This window comes from Papio anubis, chromosome X, assembly GCF_008728515.1.
Source record: "Papio anubis isolate 15944 chromosome X, Panubis1.0, whole genome shotgun sequence".
NCBI classification, from domain to species: Eukaryota; Metazoa; Chordata; class Mammalia; order Primates; family Cercopithecidae; genus Papio; species Papio anubis.
The window spans coordinates 60709357-60728736 of NC_044996.1; the positions used below are offsets into that span (position 1 = coordinate 60709357).

The following is a 19380-nucleotide window of genomic DNA, read 5'->3' on the forward strand; positions in this document are numbered from 1 at the left end:
CTACTCAGGCTCCCATAAAGAACATGCCTGGCAGGGTTTAGGAAGCAACATTGCTACCATGCAAGTGAGCTCTAATTAAGCAGTTAATAAAGTAGAATCACCTAGACTGTTTATCTGAGATAGCTTTGGTACAGGAGAATGAACAATAAATTGGCTAAATTGGGCTGGGGCAAATTATTGAGCTCTCTGAGAGTTCAATCTTTAAAATGAGTACGATACCAATAATATCTAGCTCACAATATTATAAGAAGATTAGATGAGTTCATCTATGTAGAAGACTTATACTTATTGTCTCCTTTATGCTGTGCTATGTACATTTTTATATATTATATCGTTTACTCCTCATGATCCTGTTGATTAGACATCTTGGTATCACTGGAAAGATGAAGATGCTGAGGTTCACAGAGGATAAAGACCATATAGCTGAAACCTGCAAATCCAGATTTGGAAAAAAAAGGTCTGTCTTTAAAGCCCAGTCGTGTCCCATCACACCATGTTTTTCAGTGTGCCTAGCACTACGCCTGGCACCTAGCAAGCACTCACAGAATTTCCCTCGAATTAATCCTTCCCTCCTTTTCTCTTTTTTACAAATTCTAATTTCTAGAACTTAATGTAGCACAGGCATTTGATGTACGTTCCCTAAGTGATCGTAAGGAGTTAATGCAGCTTCCTAAATAAATGATGAACTTTGCCTCTTTGGACCAAAATGTATTTATATTACGGCATTGTATATATTTGACAATATTAAAAATTAGTGTTGCAATTGTTACATATGAATTAAATAGTTAAATTAGAAAGCACAATCCAGAAATAAAATATATTTCCAATTTATGTTATATAAGCAAAAGTTAGTAATTCTAACTGACTAAATTGAAAATTCATATTGTGTTTGAATTCATAACTTTCCTTACCTTTTATAGATATCTGGTGATCCATATTTGATATATATATTTCTGGTCATTACCAATAAGTCTAATCAAGCTAGGTAGAAATTCATAGCTATATTTAATGTATCAAAATGCTCCTTTTCATTATAAATTGATGTCAAAATTACTTTATAGTTAGATTTGGTGATGCATATATATTCCCGCCTCTATCAAACTCATCCTGTGGCTTACCAAACTGCAGGACATTAGAATCATATTGTATTTTAAAGATTGCAAAGGCAGAATGGAAAACAGAGCTGGGGCTTGCAACACAATACCTGCAGAAAGTTCAATTAAAACTTTTTGAATAACTACTGCCTTCAAAGTTGGTCCTGGGTTCATATGTTAGAAGTGGGAGTATATGAAAATAAAGAGACTTCCTTGTCTATGCTATTTGCATTTCCCAACTGATGTGTTCATAGGAAATTATGCCCCATGGCAAACATCTACTAATAACAGTAGCTTCTAGAATGAATGTAGTGCTTGACAACTTTATGAAAATCTAATAAAAATAATAGTATACAAGATTATCCGCCTGAGCTTAAACAGAAGGGAATGCATCTAGGAAGGTGCAAAGAGTGTTGGGAAAATATAATTGAACTTTGTGTTGATTTATAGGGCAGAGGAGAAATTTAATAGGGTACTGCTAAAAGGGAAGGGCCTATGGACTTCAAACCAGGAGATTGGGGAATCATAGATCTGCCAGAATTGTGATGTAGTATAGTGGAAGGAGAACTTAAGAGTCAATCAGACTTAACTGTAGACCATCTCTCTGCCACTTACCAATGTTATAACCTCTCTGAGATAAAGAACTAACATATGTATGGTACCTAGCACATTACCTGACATAAAATAGCTGCTCATTAAAGGTCAGTTCTTTCTCTGGGCCTTGGTTCCATCATTTGTCAAATAATAGAGACAGACAAGGATACTACATGATCTTTAAGGATCCATTCCATCTCTAAAACAAAAGCTGAAGGCAGGTAAAACGATAAATCTCATAAAGATTATAGGTAATACTACCGTCTTGAAAATTAGGTCAGGCAGTATAACATAACCAGAAGACTAGAAAGCATTCTCAATATAAATTAAGGCTGGGGGTCCCAGTTGGGTAGATTGTTTGAGTCCAGGAGTTTGAGACCAGCCTGGCCAACATGGTGAAACCCCATCTCTACTAAAAATACAAAAAAAAAAAAAAAAAAAAAAAAAAATAGCCAAGTGTGGTGTGGCATGTGTCTGTAGCTCCAGCTACTCGGGAGGCTGAAGTGGGAGAATCACCTGAGCGCAGGAGGTTTACGCTGCAGTGAGACAAGATTGCACCACTGCACTCCAGCCTGGGTGACGGAGAGAGACTCTGTCTCAAAAAATGTATTAATTAGTTAATTAAGTAAAATATTTCTCCAAGACCAAAATAAAAATTTGTTCCCATTAGAAGAATACAATGTTCATCTTTTTCTTTTTTAAATTGGGACCTAAATTTAAGTTCTATTAACTCTATTTTAGTTTTATATATATATACACTATGCATGTGTATTACATATGTGTACATAATACACATATGCATATATACATATTATATGTATATATTATGCATATATACATATATATTATGTATTATATGTAATACATATTACATATATGTATGTATATGTATATAATACATATGTGTGTATATACATACATGTATATACATATAATAATATATGTATATAATATGCATTATATATAATACATAATATATGTATATTTATATATGTATAATGCATGTAATGTTGTGTATTACATATTATACATGTAATATGTAAATATACGGAATGTGTAATATAATGCATATATAATACACATAAAATATATACATATTTATATATAATATGTATTATATATACTATCAGTATTACATACATATGTACAGAAATCAAGCCTGTATAAATATCTTTCTGGACTGTTAGGTTTCTTTGGGCAAGGGGAAACCTCATGGAGAATATATACAACTATTTGATATTTCTGTCAGAGATGAGAGAAGGTGGTAAAATTTGGGGGCATGAATATGTGAAACCTTCAGAAATGATAACTTGTACAAGGACCAATCCCAGGCATTACCAGGGAGAGGCAAACTAATAAATATATAGGTTGATGAAACTGAGGAAATGTCCGAGAGAATCCATAGTTTTGATCTTTTGTGTCCTACCACCTCTTTCTCTTTTCCTGTTAGGCTTTTTATCTTTTCAGCACTAGCACCCTCTCCCTGTCTCAATCTCTTTTTCCCAACACTCAACCACTTTGTATAGTTTTAGCTACACAAATTACACTTATCTCAATGTAAAAAATATATTTTCAGAATAGCAGCTTATGTGGTTAAACAAACTTTACTCTCCACACAATGTATATCGACATTGTGATGAATACAGTGACCACTGCTCAGGGAATGTGAGAGTTGAGGTGATTTGACTGAAGTATACCACTGAGTAATATTGCTAAGAAAGGCATAAAAATGTATTATAAGGGAACATGATCTGAAAAGTGTTTTCCTGAGTAAAAGGAGTCACCTTATCCAGAAAGTATATAGTTGACTGGGACTTTTTCTCCTATAGGTTTAACATAAATAATATAAGAGACAAGGTGCATGCCCCTACGTGAACATAGGGTCACAAAGGGTGCCCAGAGGATGAGAAGTTCTGAACTACAGCATGTTTCTTTAATGTGTTAATAGGACAAGTCTCTATCTGTTAGTACATCCAACACTTCCCGTATCTATATGTGGTAGCCAATCTGGGGTTCTAACACATTCTACATGCCAGACTAACCTAAAAAAGGATACGTCGAAAGTCTATTTTCTGAGTTGTCTCTTGGGATTTTGATTTCATATCAGAAGGGACATGGTATTTTTCTCCATGAAACAAAAAAAAAAATGGACCATGAAATTTGAAATTTCATACATAAGCACAGTGATATTTGAGGTAGAAATAGAGTTAAGGCATATTTGGAATATTGTTATTGTACCTTTTGAGTTAGACTCATTTTAGATAATAATTGTTTCTGAGACATAAATCAGAGTAAAACATGCTTTTGGCCTCTATCAGATTAAAAGGGAATAAGAGGGGTGCGTTTATGAATAAAAATCTTCCCAATGCCCTGATGGAAGCACTTCAAAAAAATATAAAACACCACACAAATATAAAGGAAACATTTGTTCACTAGAAATATGGTAATGTACTGTTCTTGCTATGTTTTTCATGTTATTGAGTCCTTAGCCTTGTCTTCATATCTAGTCTTCCACTATATTACCCCTTGATAATGACCCTCTACTACCAAGGTATGTGCACTGAAGAAAATAGTCACTGACTTTAAGAATGTTAATAGCTGCTTTTATTTTATCTGGGATGATTGAAAATTCTCTATAGTTGTAACTGAGCGAAAGAAACATTATTTTCCCACTCCTCATGGTGTTCATTCCCTTTATGAAAAGAGGTGAAATAAGTAATGGATTTTTGTAAAACATATACCATGGAAATGTCTTATCCTAAAGCTGGTGTTAAGAATCTCCTGATGTAAGATTGTCTAGGAAAGATATGAAAGAGAAACTAAACAAAATAAAACCCCAATTTCCCAGAATGTTTCCTACATATAATTTAGAAAGACTTTTTATGTCATAGTAAGAACAAAAGTAAAAAGGGCTAACTTAAGAACTCGGTGGTTTATTTTTATCTGTTCTATTTCTAGGAAGCAGGTAGCATATTTGCTTTCAATATATGTGCCAAGAAGTTCATTCCTTAAAATTATAGTCTGTTTTGAGTAGGGATATGTAGTTTCTGCATTTTCAGAGTAGCTCTGCCATGTTATAATTTGGACATACATATATGTACATTTGATATCCCATGGTTTCTCCATCTGTTCATGTTTTCCCAAAATTGATAACTTTGATTTTCAGCAGAGGGGAGAAGAGACACAATGATTTCTATTTGGGGTGAACGTTTCATCTCAGTACTTCGGCGACAGGATTTATGTCTATACAAACACATCCAAACCATAGTCGTCAATATAGATTTGTGATTATTCACCATAGAAAATGTTCCTCTATTGAAGACAAGAATGTCTTTTTTTCTTGCCATATAGCAGCATACCGGGAATATTTTTCTTTGAAGAAATCACACACTGAGATGCTTCTTGTGCTAAAATGCCCAAAAGCGCTTGCAGTGAGCCGAGATCGCGCCACTGCACTCCAGCCTGGGTGACAGAGCCAGATTCCGTCTCAAAAAAAAAAAAATGCCGAAAAGCAGCATGTGGTTCTCTCACCCCCTTTTATATGGACTATATCCAGATCAACAAAAGGGTTAAATTTTTCCTTTGATACTTTTTGAGTATAACTCATGGACAAAAGGTTTAACAACAATCAAAATATCCCAAATAGATATTTAAAAATCTTTCTAGAATTAATGAAGAAAAGCAATGTGACAATTTTCTGGGAACAGTTTCCAGAAACTAAAGTTTACAGGTTTTATGACCTAGTCATTTATTTGAAGCATTTTAATTTTATAAGAATTATGTAAGGTTGATGCTAAGATTTTAAAAGGTATGGAAGGAAATAATACCATGCCGACTTGTTTGATTTTAAATAAAATCAGGTAGCATTTCTTCATTTTTGTCATATACTCTCTGGTATTAAAATTGTGTTCTTGGCTGGGGCGGTGGCTCACGCCTGTAATCCCAGCAGTTTGGAAGAATAAGGCGGATGGATCACTTGAGGTCAGGGGTTAGAGACCAGCTTGGCCAACATGCTGTAACCCCCGTCTCTACTAAAAATATAAAAATTAGCCGGAAATTGCTTGAACCCGGGAGGCGGATGTTGCAGTGAGCCGAGATCGCGCTACTGCACTCCAGCCTGGGCAACAGAGCGAGAGTTCGTCTCAAAAAAAAAAGAATCAAAAAAAAAAAAAAAAATTGTGTTCTTGTCCTATCTCTACAGTTGCACTTCAATATCGCCAACTGCAGCTTAGTTACTTTTTTTTTTTTTTTTTTTTGTCCTTGCAGCGGTGTCTTCACAAAGAAAAGTCCTCAATATAATTCTGGTAAATTGTGCAGATTTATGGAGGCATCAAAGTGCATGCCATGATCAGGGAAGAGCGGGTAGCAGAAGAAATGTCAAAAATATGAGGTGCATGGCATGGTAGGAGATAGAATGAACAAGTAGAACTGGTTAAGATTGCAAAGTTCCTTGAAAAATATAAAAATTGAAGCTTTCTTCTACGTGCAATGAGGAAAGACTCAGAAGCTTTTCTGTCAGGCTTCACTGGATCATACCTGTGTTTTAGGAGTATTATGGGTACGGGGCAGAAAATTGGTTGAACAAATGAAAATGGAAAGTAAGGCAACCTGTTAGTAGTGGAACAGGTAACTGGTGATTAAGACTGGAAAAAGGAAATGGCAACGGGACAAATGTCAGGGGTATTTTGGAGGTATTATCAACCTAAGTTAGCTGTTGGCTTAGATGTGACTGAGGAGAGGAAAGTGTGGCTGACTTTAGGATGCTTCCTGAAGTTAAGTACATGCATGTCCATACCCAATACATACTTGGCAGGTGGTTTACTTGTGATATTCTCTCTCTCTCTCTCTGACACACACACACACACACACACACACACACACACCCCTAATTATTATAGTAAACACTGAAGTTTTATATTTTGTCAATTTTATGTGCTTTTCTTTTTTTTTTTAACCTGATATTATATACTCAGAAATTTTCTTCACTAGAAAAAGAAAGTTGTTTGTTTTTTTTTGTTTTTTTCTTGTTTTTTTTTTTTTTTTTTTTTTTTTAATTAAACATACTTGCAGTTCAACTCCTTGGGCAGGGTGCTTTTTACAGTAATAGCAACTAGGGGAGAACCTTGGTCATCCTACATTTCTAGCCCCCTATACCCCATCCCTCACCATAACCATTGACCTTCTCCACATTGCCTTACCCACAGTAGGAGTTTGAGAAATATTTAATTTATCTTGTTTGAACTCATGGTAAACTCCATTATCGATAATGCTTTATCAAATACAGTGGTTCATAAATGATACCACATTACCAATATTCAAAAAATGTTAGTACAGTAAAATGCACAAAACTAAAACTTTAGTAAATATGACTACTTCATTGCTTTGGGTTAATCAAAAAAAATCAATTACACCACAATGGTGTGAATAGAAATGACAATATAAAAGGTCTGGTTTATCCAGCACAGATAATGAGCTATACCATGAAGAACGTAGGATGTTATTGTGCTAAAAATATTTTAGGATCCTTGATGATGTTAATGAAACTAGTAGCCCCTGCTGACAACAAGCGCTTCAAAAAATATCAGAAGATGTGTTATTGCAATGCAGAAACAACTTTATTTATAAGTATTTCACTTAATACAGATTACACACACTGTATGCACTGAAATTACATCAAATACAACCAGGTGTTAGTATCTACATGTATTCCAGTTGAAAGATGCTCTATAATTAGTCATTCTAACATATTCATACAAAAACCTGTTCATTCTTTTTTTAAAATTACAGCTCCAAAGTAGAAAGCAAAAACAATATTTTAAAAGTGACTGTTATGAATCCTTTTGTATTTTAAATCTTCATAATTTTAATGTTACACTGCTTTTCTTCAATGCTGTTCTTAGTACTAACTCGACTGAAAATCAGAAATGTTAATAAACTGTATACATTGCCCAATCTGAAAATTGGATGTATCCTCATAATCATGTTCCTATAATTTATGCCAGTCCACAGTCCTCACTGAGCTGTTTACAAAAATGTTTGTTTGTATATACATAAGTAGGCATGTATGCATGTATATAATTATGGTAAATACACACCACAGCCATTTGATGAAGAAATAAATTAAATCCATAAAGTTAAAGACATATGAAACAGCAAATCCGACATTGGACAGAAGACTAACAGAGAACTACTTATTTCTTTCTATTTTCATCGTTATTAAAATTAAGTAATGTAACAATGCAAAATAAAGAGGATTGTTTTAATGGACTTTTATTTGGATATATTTTAGTTACAACAACTGGGCAGAAGTTGGCTATTATGGAATGCCAATTTATCTTTATTTGTGTGTGTGTGCAAGAGAAGCAGAATCTGTACTAGTACTTAGATAACAAAAATCAATTTAATTTTTTATATGTACTTTAACATTACTGGATCTGTGATCATTTGGGAAACAGACAAATAATTTGATTAAAAGAAAAAAACATGAGGACATATATAGAATGTACTGGATATGACAAGGATTTTATAAATGAAAGATTATATATGGGATGATATAAGGGATACTGGATGATTATAGTTTAGAAACGAGGCATAATGGTGTAAAAGGGGACAATAACATTGTAAATGTAGATGCAAAATCTTTTAACAAGCTTTCTTTAGTTTGAAGTTTATATTACTTTTTTTCTGCTAGAAATTTGACAAACATAAATATGCACACATATATGCAAACATATCTGTGCTTACACATACACTAACCCATTTTAAAACCAATACATTAGAACTGCTTAAACATCAAATTAATAAGACATTTCCTCTAGACACACAATTAGGTATATTAACTTCTAGACACTTATCTTTCAGTTCAGGCACCTAAAAAGATTTAATTGTACCTTCCCTCTCATTTCTATAATTTGTGGGCCTTTTGAAATAAATAAGTGTATGTCTTTATACACAACTAAAATGTATCAATGTAAAATTGAATTGCAGCACTGTGTGGAATTCTGTTGTTAACTGTTACCAATTATTCTAGATTCAGATAATGACAACTTTATATAGCATGTAAAACTCTTTTTCTATCGAAAATGAAACTATTTACAATATCATTCTGTATTACTAAATTCTGTGTCTTTATGTAGTCAAATAATTTTGTCAGGTCAGCAAAATATCCCTATATGTAGTAAAAAATTCGATTTTGCCTCCAGATGTTTTGGTATCATGTAAACACAGCCATGATATCAATCTGGAAGATAACTCAGCAGTTTCTCTTGGATAATTAAATTTGTGTAAAAAAAGTAATTATTTGGCCGGGTGCGCTGGCTCATGCCTGTAATCCCAGCACTTTGGGAGGCTGAGGCGGGTGGATCACCTGAGGTCAGGAGTTTGAAACCAGCCTGGCCAACATGAAACCATGTCTCTACTAAAAATACAAAAATTAGCCGAATGTGGTGGCGTGTGCCTATAATCCCTCAGGAGGCTACTCAGGAGGCTGAGTCAGGAGAATCTCTTGAACCTAGGAGGCGGAGGTTGCAGTGAGCTGAGATCAGGCTACTGCACTCCAGCCTGAGAGACAGAGCAAGACTATGTCTTAAAAAACAAAACAAAACAAAAAAGTAATTATTTAATCTGAGCATCATAAATGATGTGTATAATTTTCTGCAAAAAATACACTCAATTCATAGTTTTGAATAACAAGAGATGAAATAAATAAAAATAATAATAAAATATAATCTCTCATTTAAGAGGTCATAAACTAGTTTTGAGAGTGCATGAAATTCCATTTTTGTGTATTTGTTCCATCCTTGAATATGAGACTATTTCTGTGTTTACGTGTCAAAAGAGCCAGTAAATTTTAAAAAATGATTTTAGTTACTTCAAGTTTGTGTCACTCAACAACTATTCAAGCTGCATGCTTGAATTACTGAAAATATTTTTGGATAACATAACAGTTGTTTATGATCAATTCTCTTTAGTTATAATATATCATTGAAATGGTGCTCTGCATTGATTGTGTAATTGAGGTTAGAACTGATGTATAATAAGTAAATAGATTTTAAAGTTTATTTTACAGATTTCTGTAAACAACATTTTTCTTTTGAGTTCCATATTTGGTTTACTTTTCACTACTACTGAATAGTCAAAGCGGTATTACTTACACTTTTCTCTAATTGACTAATGAAAGTATTATTGTATCTAATGTTCTTCTAAGTTTTAAGATAAAAAGAATGAAAATGTTTTTATTTATTTTTAATTTTTTTTTTGAGATGGAATCTCACTCTGTCATCCAGGCTGGAGTGCAGTGGCCTGATGGAGGTTCACTGCAACCTCCCCCACAAACCCCCGCCACTCAATCGATTCTCCCATTTCAGCCTCACAAGTAGCTGAGACCACAGATATGCACCACCAAACCCGGCTAAGTTTTTGCATTTTTGATAGAGACAGGGTTTCACCATGTTGCCCAGGCTGGTCTGAAACTCCTGAGCTCAAGCGATCCACCCGCCTCAGCCTCCCAAAGCGCTGGGATTACAGGCACGAGTCATGGCGCCCGGCCACTGAAAATTTTTTAAAAAGTCAACTGTATTCAAAAGATAGTAACATTTTATGAAGTAAATCAATATATAATTGATACATATAAAGTTCTAGGATAAGGGATAAAGTACAAATATTTCTAGAAAATCTATTAGAATAGTTCATTTTCATTATTATGTCAATTTGACTATCTGAAATCTAATGAAATGTGATTTGTGAGTTTTTTCACTTGACAAAAAAAGTTTTATTATTAACTGGATATACTTGTGTATGTATGGATAATTAAATATAATTAACCATTTCAAAAGGAACAATTAAAACAATTTCGGTTGTGAATATCTAGAATATGGGAAAATTTAAAGAGTTGGTTCTGAAAATTCTGGGAAATAATTACGGAACTAGGTTGTTCTAAGGGAAATTTTGGAAAACATTTAGATGTTATTTTTTTCAAAGTATGAAAGCTTTTTCATCAAGACTTGATATTTTTACTGAGGGGAGTTTAGTCTTATGGTGGAGATATGTAATATGCCTCTGTACTACACTATCAACTAATCAAGCTATGTTATTACATAAATTTGTTCAATCATACATCTATAAAAATAAACAATATGTTTAATAAATAAATCAGTCTTCAATACATGTAAAAAGTCCTGGATGTATAGTTTATAATTATAAAACAATAAGCACAATTCTATAATTTTAAAATGCACCGCTTCAAAAAGTTATATAGCCTTCAAATAGAATTACTGTTATAAAGAACTCACTGCTATAGCTTGAAATAAAAACAAATAATTTTAAAATTCTTCATCTAAAACCCTTATACAATTTCTAGATTTTTCTACAACAAATGTGTATCACATGTACAATAAAAATAGAAACCTATGGCTACTCTAGAATTTTAAAAGTCTACTCCTAATTCTAAATACATTAAACCAAAGATGTCACGTATGAACACCCATGATGTATGAAAAAATGCACTGTAGTTCTTTCTAAAAATACTAATTATATGCAAGAAATATAGCTTTGTATTATGACAAAACTTTTGAATATTCTAGAAAGCTAAGTCATATTTAAAATAAACACAAGCTAAGCTTCATAAAAGCCAAGAAAACAAGTCTATTACACAAAAGCACCTACAATAAGCATTTATGGAATGTGGCTTAGATTTATATAAGATTACTCAAGGTCTGCTTGTCCCGTAGTGCTTGTTACACTCAGGCTGCACATCACATCTAGCTAGACACACAATTACAACATGGAATTGAACAGTGAGGAGTGCAGGTGACAAAACAGCAAAATGATGCAGTTAGTATTTCATGGTGAAATGACAAGGTTAGTAAATATTGATTGAATATAAACTCAATTTCTAAAAATTATTCTAAAGTATATACTTTTTTTTGTTTGTTTTTGGTTTTTGTTTTTTTTGTTTTGTTTTGTTTGTTTGTTTTGTTTTGTTTTTTTGTTTTTTTTGTTTTTTTTTGTTTTTTTTTTTTTGAGACAGAGTCTTGCTCTGTCGCCCAGGCTGGAGTGCAGTGGCAGATCTCGGCTCACTGCAAGCTCCACCTCCTGGGTTCACGCCATTCTCCTGCCTCAGCCTCCCGAGTAGCTGGGACTACAGGCGCCCGCCACCACGCCCGGCTAATTTTCTGTATTTTAAGTAGAGACGGGTTTTTATCGTGTTAGCCAGGATGGTCTTGATCTCCTGACCTCGTGATCTGCCCGCCTCGGCCTCCCAAAGTGCTGGGATTATAGGCGTGAGCCACCGCGCCCGGCCAAGTATATACACATTTTCATTCATAATGTGGACAGGGTGATCAACAGAGAAAACAGACTCATACATACAAGATTAATTAATGAATGAGATTAAAATTGTTTTATATTTTTTACATTTAAATCATTGAAAATAAAAAAGTCAGAAATATAATAGCTTAAATATCATATCATTAAAAATAAACTTGCATAATTAAAATAAAATGAGAATATATTTCAGTATTTTTTGTTCAATTAATACACTATAGATTTTGATCAAATAAAATAATATTTCTTTGATTGCTTGCAGGGGAGAAAGTATACAGTACACTGTAGCTCATCAATGAAGCTACTTATAATTTAATGGACAAAGTTCACTAAAAGTTCCTTTTATTTATCTATGACGACTAGTCTTAAGATTTTCTATCTTTCTGTCTTTTTCTATTCATGACTAGAATAAGAACCAGAGAGACTATCAAGAATATTTCATTGAGAATATTCCACTAGTCCATTAATGACAACACAAAAGGTTGGACGATATCTGAGACCTTGTAAGGCAAACGTAATAATAATGACAACTAAAGTAAAGGCGCGACCAGGTCAACAGATAAGAAGGAATCGAGTAAGGAAATAAATATTTTTGTCCTCTGGCCTTTGTAAAAAACTAGTTTCAAAGCCTTCCATGTTGTTCTCAAATAGAGATAATATTCTCTTAAACAAAAGCAAAGGATCGATCAAGAATAGTTACTAGTCAAAAGTAGAATTCATTTTCATCTACGGCCCAAATTTAAATACTGTTAAATCTCAGTACTATCATTGGCTTATATGGGTAAATATTTTAGCCCAAAGCAGAAGTCAGTTTAGAATTTCCTTTCTCAGAGACGCTGCATTCTAAGAGATGGAGTCACAGCTTTAAAAATAAAGTTTCTATTTTCATCTTCTTCAAATACAGCACCCATAAAACCATTGAGGAATGCTTTTAAAGAGATTCTGGATAATTATTTCAAGGAATTTTCATCTTCATATATACAAAGGAATGATTAGGACCTTTACTCATTACAGTTATGAAGGAAAGGTTCACTGAAATGGAAGAAAAACAAGGTATTCACCCTTAGTTCAGAATGTGCAGAAAAGGAAAGGGAAGGCCAGTCTAGTCATGACACAAGCAATAAAAATGCAAATGCATTTATATAATAATTACATACACAAATGATCTGAAGCCATGACAGCTTATTATGGGACATTTCAAGTTCTGATTCACTTTTCTGGGCTTCATCATTTTATTCAAAATTAAATTGAGACTGTAGATTTTGGAAACCTCCACTCTCGGTATATCTTGCTAACTGCAGGGCACTGATTTTAGGAATATATTAAGTTGGCTCGATTCTTACATTCCTTGGAATGATTTGAACTAAACTGAAATATTTATCAAGAATAAAAGGGGACGAACTGCAAACTTGTTCTATGTGAATAACTTGTACAAATGTGTATTTTAATTTCAAGCAATTTTTCTACAACAGTTGTTTATAAGTATGTAATATAATATTGTAACTCACATGATATCTCTCATAAGCAGTAAAAGTAGTTACACTCACAGTCATTATAATCAACCAAGTAATGTTTAAACAGCAGATAGCATGTACATTCAAGGAACCTGACATATTGGAAATACAAGGGATTCTGTATGGAGTTAATGGGAACACTAAATTTTAACAGAAACTTGTTTAAAATATTACCTATATGTTAAATATCCAAGAAATACACTAATTTGAAATGCTGAATAGAGCATAAACCTTCTCCAAATACATTTACATCAAAGAACACTTCAAATAATACACTAACTTTAATGTACATACAAAAGAGACCAAATCCTATTCACACTTTTAAAGGTAAAATGATACATAATTAACATTTGAATGAAAATTCAGGAAGCATATGTTATGTAGTCATTATAAGTGTCCTTTGTACTCCCTTTTTATCCTAATAAATCATGATTTTTAAAAATTCTGTTAGTACTGTAAGTCATAAATAGTTTAAGAATATAGCATAAAATTGGAACATGTCATTCTTTCCTCAATAAAATGTAATGTACACAAAATATGAGGCATTTACTCATTTGTGTAGGAAATGACTTAGTTGACTTACTGGGAAAAGTGAATTCATTTTAAAGGAAAAATTACCTAAAGCAATGATGTATATTTAGTAATTTAATGCTAGAGAAATAAAACAGACTTATTTAAATAAGTTACTCTAGCAACCTAACATTTTTTTTTAGGTAGTTTCAAAGCTAAGATAAAATCTTTTTGAAATCTCCTATCTCAATCCTTGTTTCTACCCTCATATGACTGGAATTATGTTTTGTAATATAAGAAATATCAATATACTTTTTTTCAAAATATCAGGGAGTATAAAGAACTTTACATTCTCCTTTTGACAGATAAAAATAGAAAGGACCTCCTTGAAAATATTTATAGAAGAAGAAAACATTATTACAACAAAAATAACTTTTTTTTCTCTCCTTTTTTTTCTTTTCTTTTTTTTTTTTTTTTTGGAGACAGAGTCTCGTTCTGTCACCCAGGCTGGAGTGCAATGGCGCGATCTCCGCTCACTGCAACTTCCGCCTCCCGGGTTCAAGCGATTCTCCTGCCTCAGCCTCCCGAGTAGCTGGGATTACAGGCGCCCATCACCACGCCCGGCTAATTTTTGTATTTTTTTAGTAGAGACAGGGTTTCGCCATGTTGGCCAGTCTGGTCTTGGACTCCTGACCTCTGGTGATCCGCCTGCCTCGGCCTCCCAAAGTGCTGGGATTACAGGTGTGAGCCACTACACCCAGCCAAAAATAACTTTTTAATAATTAAAAAGAGTGGAACAGCATGATTACAATCAACATAAAAACCTAGTAAAATTATTTTCTATCATTCAACTTTTTTTTTTTTTTTTTTTTTTTTGGAGACAGAGTCTTGCTCTGTCACCCAGGCTGGAGTGCAGTGGTGCGATCTCGGCTCACTGCAACCTCCGCCTCCCAGGTTCAAGTAATTCTGCTGCCTCAGCCTCCGGAGTAGCTGGGACTACAGGCGCCTGCCACCACTCCCGGCTAATTTTTTGCATTTTTAGTAGAGACGGGGTTTCACCATGTTAGCCAGGATGGTCTCGATCTCCTGACCTCATGATCCATCCGCCTCGGCCTCCCAAAGTGCTGGGATTACAGGCGTGAGCCACCGCGCCCGGCCCATTCAACTTTTAAGCAGAGTGGTGGATAATAAAAATTATTTTCTCAGCAATATTATGTTAGTGAATATTTTCAAAACACTGAACCAGAGTGTTTTGGTTTTGTCTTTTGTTTGTTTGGGGTCTTAAAAAAAGTCTCTTGCCCTGGATACCTTTCAGAGAGTAGCTTGGATAGTTCTGCTCACTTCCAAACTCCCGGAGATAATGTTTTAATTATTCAACAATCAGACAGGGCAAGTAATTGCATGTTTCATCACTGATATATTAACCATAAGTGTATACCCCAAGACAGCCTTATATTACATCACAGCTGTTGATTCAGAGCAAACAGAGAAACAGCATGAGAGTATTCTGTTATTGCACTGCACTGTCTCTTCCATAAATTTTAAATTTCCATTGCCAGATTACAGCTAAAGAAAGCACAAGGTTCACTAGGACATCGTTTTTAACATGATTTTTTGTTTTGTTTGCTTTTATAATGGGAAATCTAGATTACAAAATTAATGATCTTAGCCTAATTTTGAAATCACAATCATTGAAATTTTTTGGAAGGGGAATGGAATTTTGTTGTTCCTAGAAAGTTATATCTCACTGCAGATTTCAATAGGTGATGTCCTGGAATCAGTCTAGGACAAGAAAAATAACACGTTATCAAAATCAGATGGTTGTGTTCTAGGAGTTTCATTTGCCAAGCATGCTTCATGGTTAAAATTCACATTACCAAAATATAAATGCAGAGTCAAAGTTACTGAATTTTACAATAGCGAATACTAATCCTATTCCAAGCTAACTCAGACTGCAATTATCATTTCAAATCCATGTATCATATCTACAGGATGGTTTCATGCATGAATTAGAACTGTCTAAAGTTTTCACCATTCATTTCACCTCATTTCTGAAACTGAAAGATTATTCCAACTCAAATCACAGAAATTTGTAAGGTTTTTTGTTTGTTTTTTTGTTTTTTTGGAAAATGATGTACCCCAAATACTTGTCTTAGTCAGTGACTGGAAGACCTTCAAAAAATTCTACTTTCATTTTTATTCTCCTATTTTTAAAAAATGTATAGTCTTCACAATATTTATTGGGTGAACTGTATTAAGCAAGACTTGATTTTGGCAGTTTATCTCTTTTATATGATATTGATCAAAACTGATTTTAAAATAATTATTTATACTTATGGTATCTCTAGCGTCATAACAACCAATTGCTATCTGCTTGCTTTGAAAGGTGTTAATAGAAGATAATGTGTAGCCTCATCCTCTCAAATTTCATGTTTTTAAAATTTCTACTACAATATATGCAAAAAATGCCTTCCATAATACATGTAGAAACTTATGCCAAAGAAGAGCATTATATTCCCCAGGTATAGATGGCTTTATGCAATATATGTACTCCTATCTAATAAATATTCCATATATTTTCAGAATATCCAAGTCAGAAAAATAACCTATAGAATCATCAAGGAGAATGAGAAATTATGAGAACTAGAAAGTATTTGATTCCCTTTTTGAAACATAAAATTTCAGATGAATTCCCTTGTCTCTTATAGTCTACTAGAACATTTTATTTTCCACTTTCCTGTTTCTATTCAGATGAGTAATGAACTAAATGTAAATATTCCCCAAACCCTCATTTTGAAAATGCATTTCTCACTGTTTCAAATAAATTGGAATATTTCTGCCTTCTGCTAACAGTAATATTTTATTCTACTCTAAGTATTTCCTTAAGGAACAATGAATTTGTATTGTATTGGCTATCACTTCTCCCATTTTGTATGATATTTCTTTAAAAAGAAGACACTTACTGTATTTGAATTTTTAAATACATAATTTCTTTTTCAGTGCTCACTTATTTTGTTAGCATTCTGCAACATCAGTGAACACCCTAACATTAAACACAAATTGAAGAGCATATAGAAAAGGTAAAGAACATTGCAAATGCAGCACAAAATGTAAAGATTCAAATTATTTTTAGTATCATATTAGTCTGCCTAAGTTCACCAATTCATGTCTTGAAGATATTTAGTAACGAATATGAAACAACTGTGAACCAATGACAAAACATATAATTTATTTTTGAAGCTGTGAAATAAATAAGTCATCTGCTAATTCAATGATTCCCAGATAGTCCTTTCAGTTAATAAAAACCTAATAACAACCAATAACTGATTCTCATTAGCATTTTCTTTTTTGTATTTAGCTTAATTCTTATGTTTCGGAAAATGTCTCTTATTTATATAATATAGAGTGCATCATGGAAAATGGTTTATTATTTTTATTGACTTTTTAGGATTACAAAATATTTTTAAAAAACAAAAAGGAGAGGATATTTGAAAAATACTTCAATTTTTTGTTCTTCATCCATGCCCTCCTTACTATGTGCTCAGAAACTCAAGTAAAATTAGTCTATCTCATAAAATATCTCTGTGCCTTCAAAAAGCACTGAAACCAGAACTTGCTCTATTAATTAACTTCAATCTATTAAAAATGATGATCTACATATGTAATTCACAAACCCACTCTTTGTATACTTCTTGAGGAAAGTCACAAATTAAACCCAGGAAAAAGTGTTATTATACTGAAACCACGTAGTGTTATTCATAAAAGATACTTTTATGTTGAGAAATGTATGCAATAAGCAGAATAGCAATAAGAACTGGAAAATGAGAGTGCCCTTTTTAATGGTTAAATATAAACAAAAACACACTCTGTGGAGATGTTCGACATCTATTACATTTGTTGCCCATCCCAGATCCACTAACTATGTAAAATATGGGATTCATCTGAACTGTAGAAATAACGACTGCAGCGTAAATTCATTTAAAGTCTAACAGAAGCTCTCTATACAAACACTAAGGTTCTAGTCTACCTTTTGAAACAGCATTTAATTTGTGTACCTATTGTAACAAAAACGCACCCACATCTGAATTAGTACCTTACGTTCACTAATGACCTCCATTCTTAAATCCATTTCCAAAGTTATGGTAAATTATTTGCATTGCTATCTTGAATGGAGTAGACTTCTTTAATATCCCAAACATTTGGTGAAAGAAAATCAGTTTTGATTTTCACATTGCTACCATTTTGTTAAGCCTGAATAGGTGTTCAAAAGACTTTATTCCCTGAAACTAAGATGAATACTTTTTTAAAAGTTAACACAGACAAAATAATAAACTCAACATGTAGCATGACTTCAAGAGAAAAAAAAGTGGGTAAATTCCATTGCTTGTCTTTTTAAAAGGAATAATTATATTTAAATCATTTAATATTTATGAGTTTCTGGATAAATTTGTATTCATTTCTCCATGGAATGCTGATAAAAGGCACTGGATAAACTCTTGCTTTCATAAATGTATTGGGTTTTAAGTTATTGTGCACAGATTTCTTGGGTCTTAACATGCTCACATTTTTATTTGTGCCCATGAGAGAAACCAAACATTTTATTTTCCAAAAGTGATTATCTTTGAAGAATGTCTTCTGAAGGGCTCAACATACCTTGCATAAATATGCAAATATTTAAATAGCTATCTAAAGTAGAGACCTCATATATATTTCATTCTCTGGCTTAAAGATGAGAATGAGTAGGCTTTCATTTTTCTAATCCCATTCTTGTTACATTGTGTGACTGTAGATTTGATGCACCAAAATAATTTTGAGTTCCTAATCTGAAAATGACCCTTTTCTTTATGAGAACCTGAAGGTCTGGTAGAGTGTGGAGGGAATATCTTGGTGCTGAATTTCTGTGAACAGCCACAGATTTTCCCAAGTGAAGCTAGGATTCTCAACATCATTAGTATTTAGAGCTATTTATCAGATTCTGAAAAGCTTTACTGTGATGTATCTAGCCCAGACTATTCTGATCCTCATGCACACAATGGTACTGAGGACAGTGCTACAACCCTTTGTGTTGAAGTTTTTTCAATGTATTCTCTAGCAAGAATTGTCATACTGCCATCTACAGACAAAACTGCCCCTACTATAATTATCATTCTGCATCCAATTTTCCTAAATCAGTAGTTATTTTGTTCTCATCTTCTACCAAACTTAAACGAATCCATATATCCATTTGGATACATCTGTAGAATATAATTGTTTTGATCCCTCTTTGAAGTCAATAGATTTTGTAAAGTTCTACATCAACTGAAAATAATAATAAAAAATAGTTAGAAAGTTGTGTTAGAAACTTG

General features: G+C 33.1%; 1 protein-coding gene across 3 annotated transcripts in view; it reads right to left on the reverse strand.

The window, feature by feature from the left end:
• PCDH11X (protocadherin 11 X-linked) overlaps nt 1–19380 on the reverse strand; it is a 790467-nt gene that overhangs the window by 682855 nt on the left and 88232 nt on the right. Inside the window, exon 4 of one of the 3 annotated variants that reach the window (XM_021933049.2) lies at nt 14544–15817. The exons of the other annotated variants lie outside the window; for them this stretch is intronic. Coding sequence (XP_021788741.1) covers nt 15773–15817 — 45 coding nt within the window. The 3' untranslated portion in view covers nt 14544–15772. Of the gene's footprint in view, nt 1–14543; nt 15818–19380 lie in introns of those variants that run through there. 3 annotated transcript variants of the gene reach the window in all.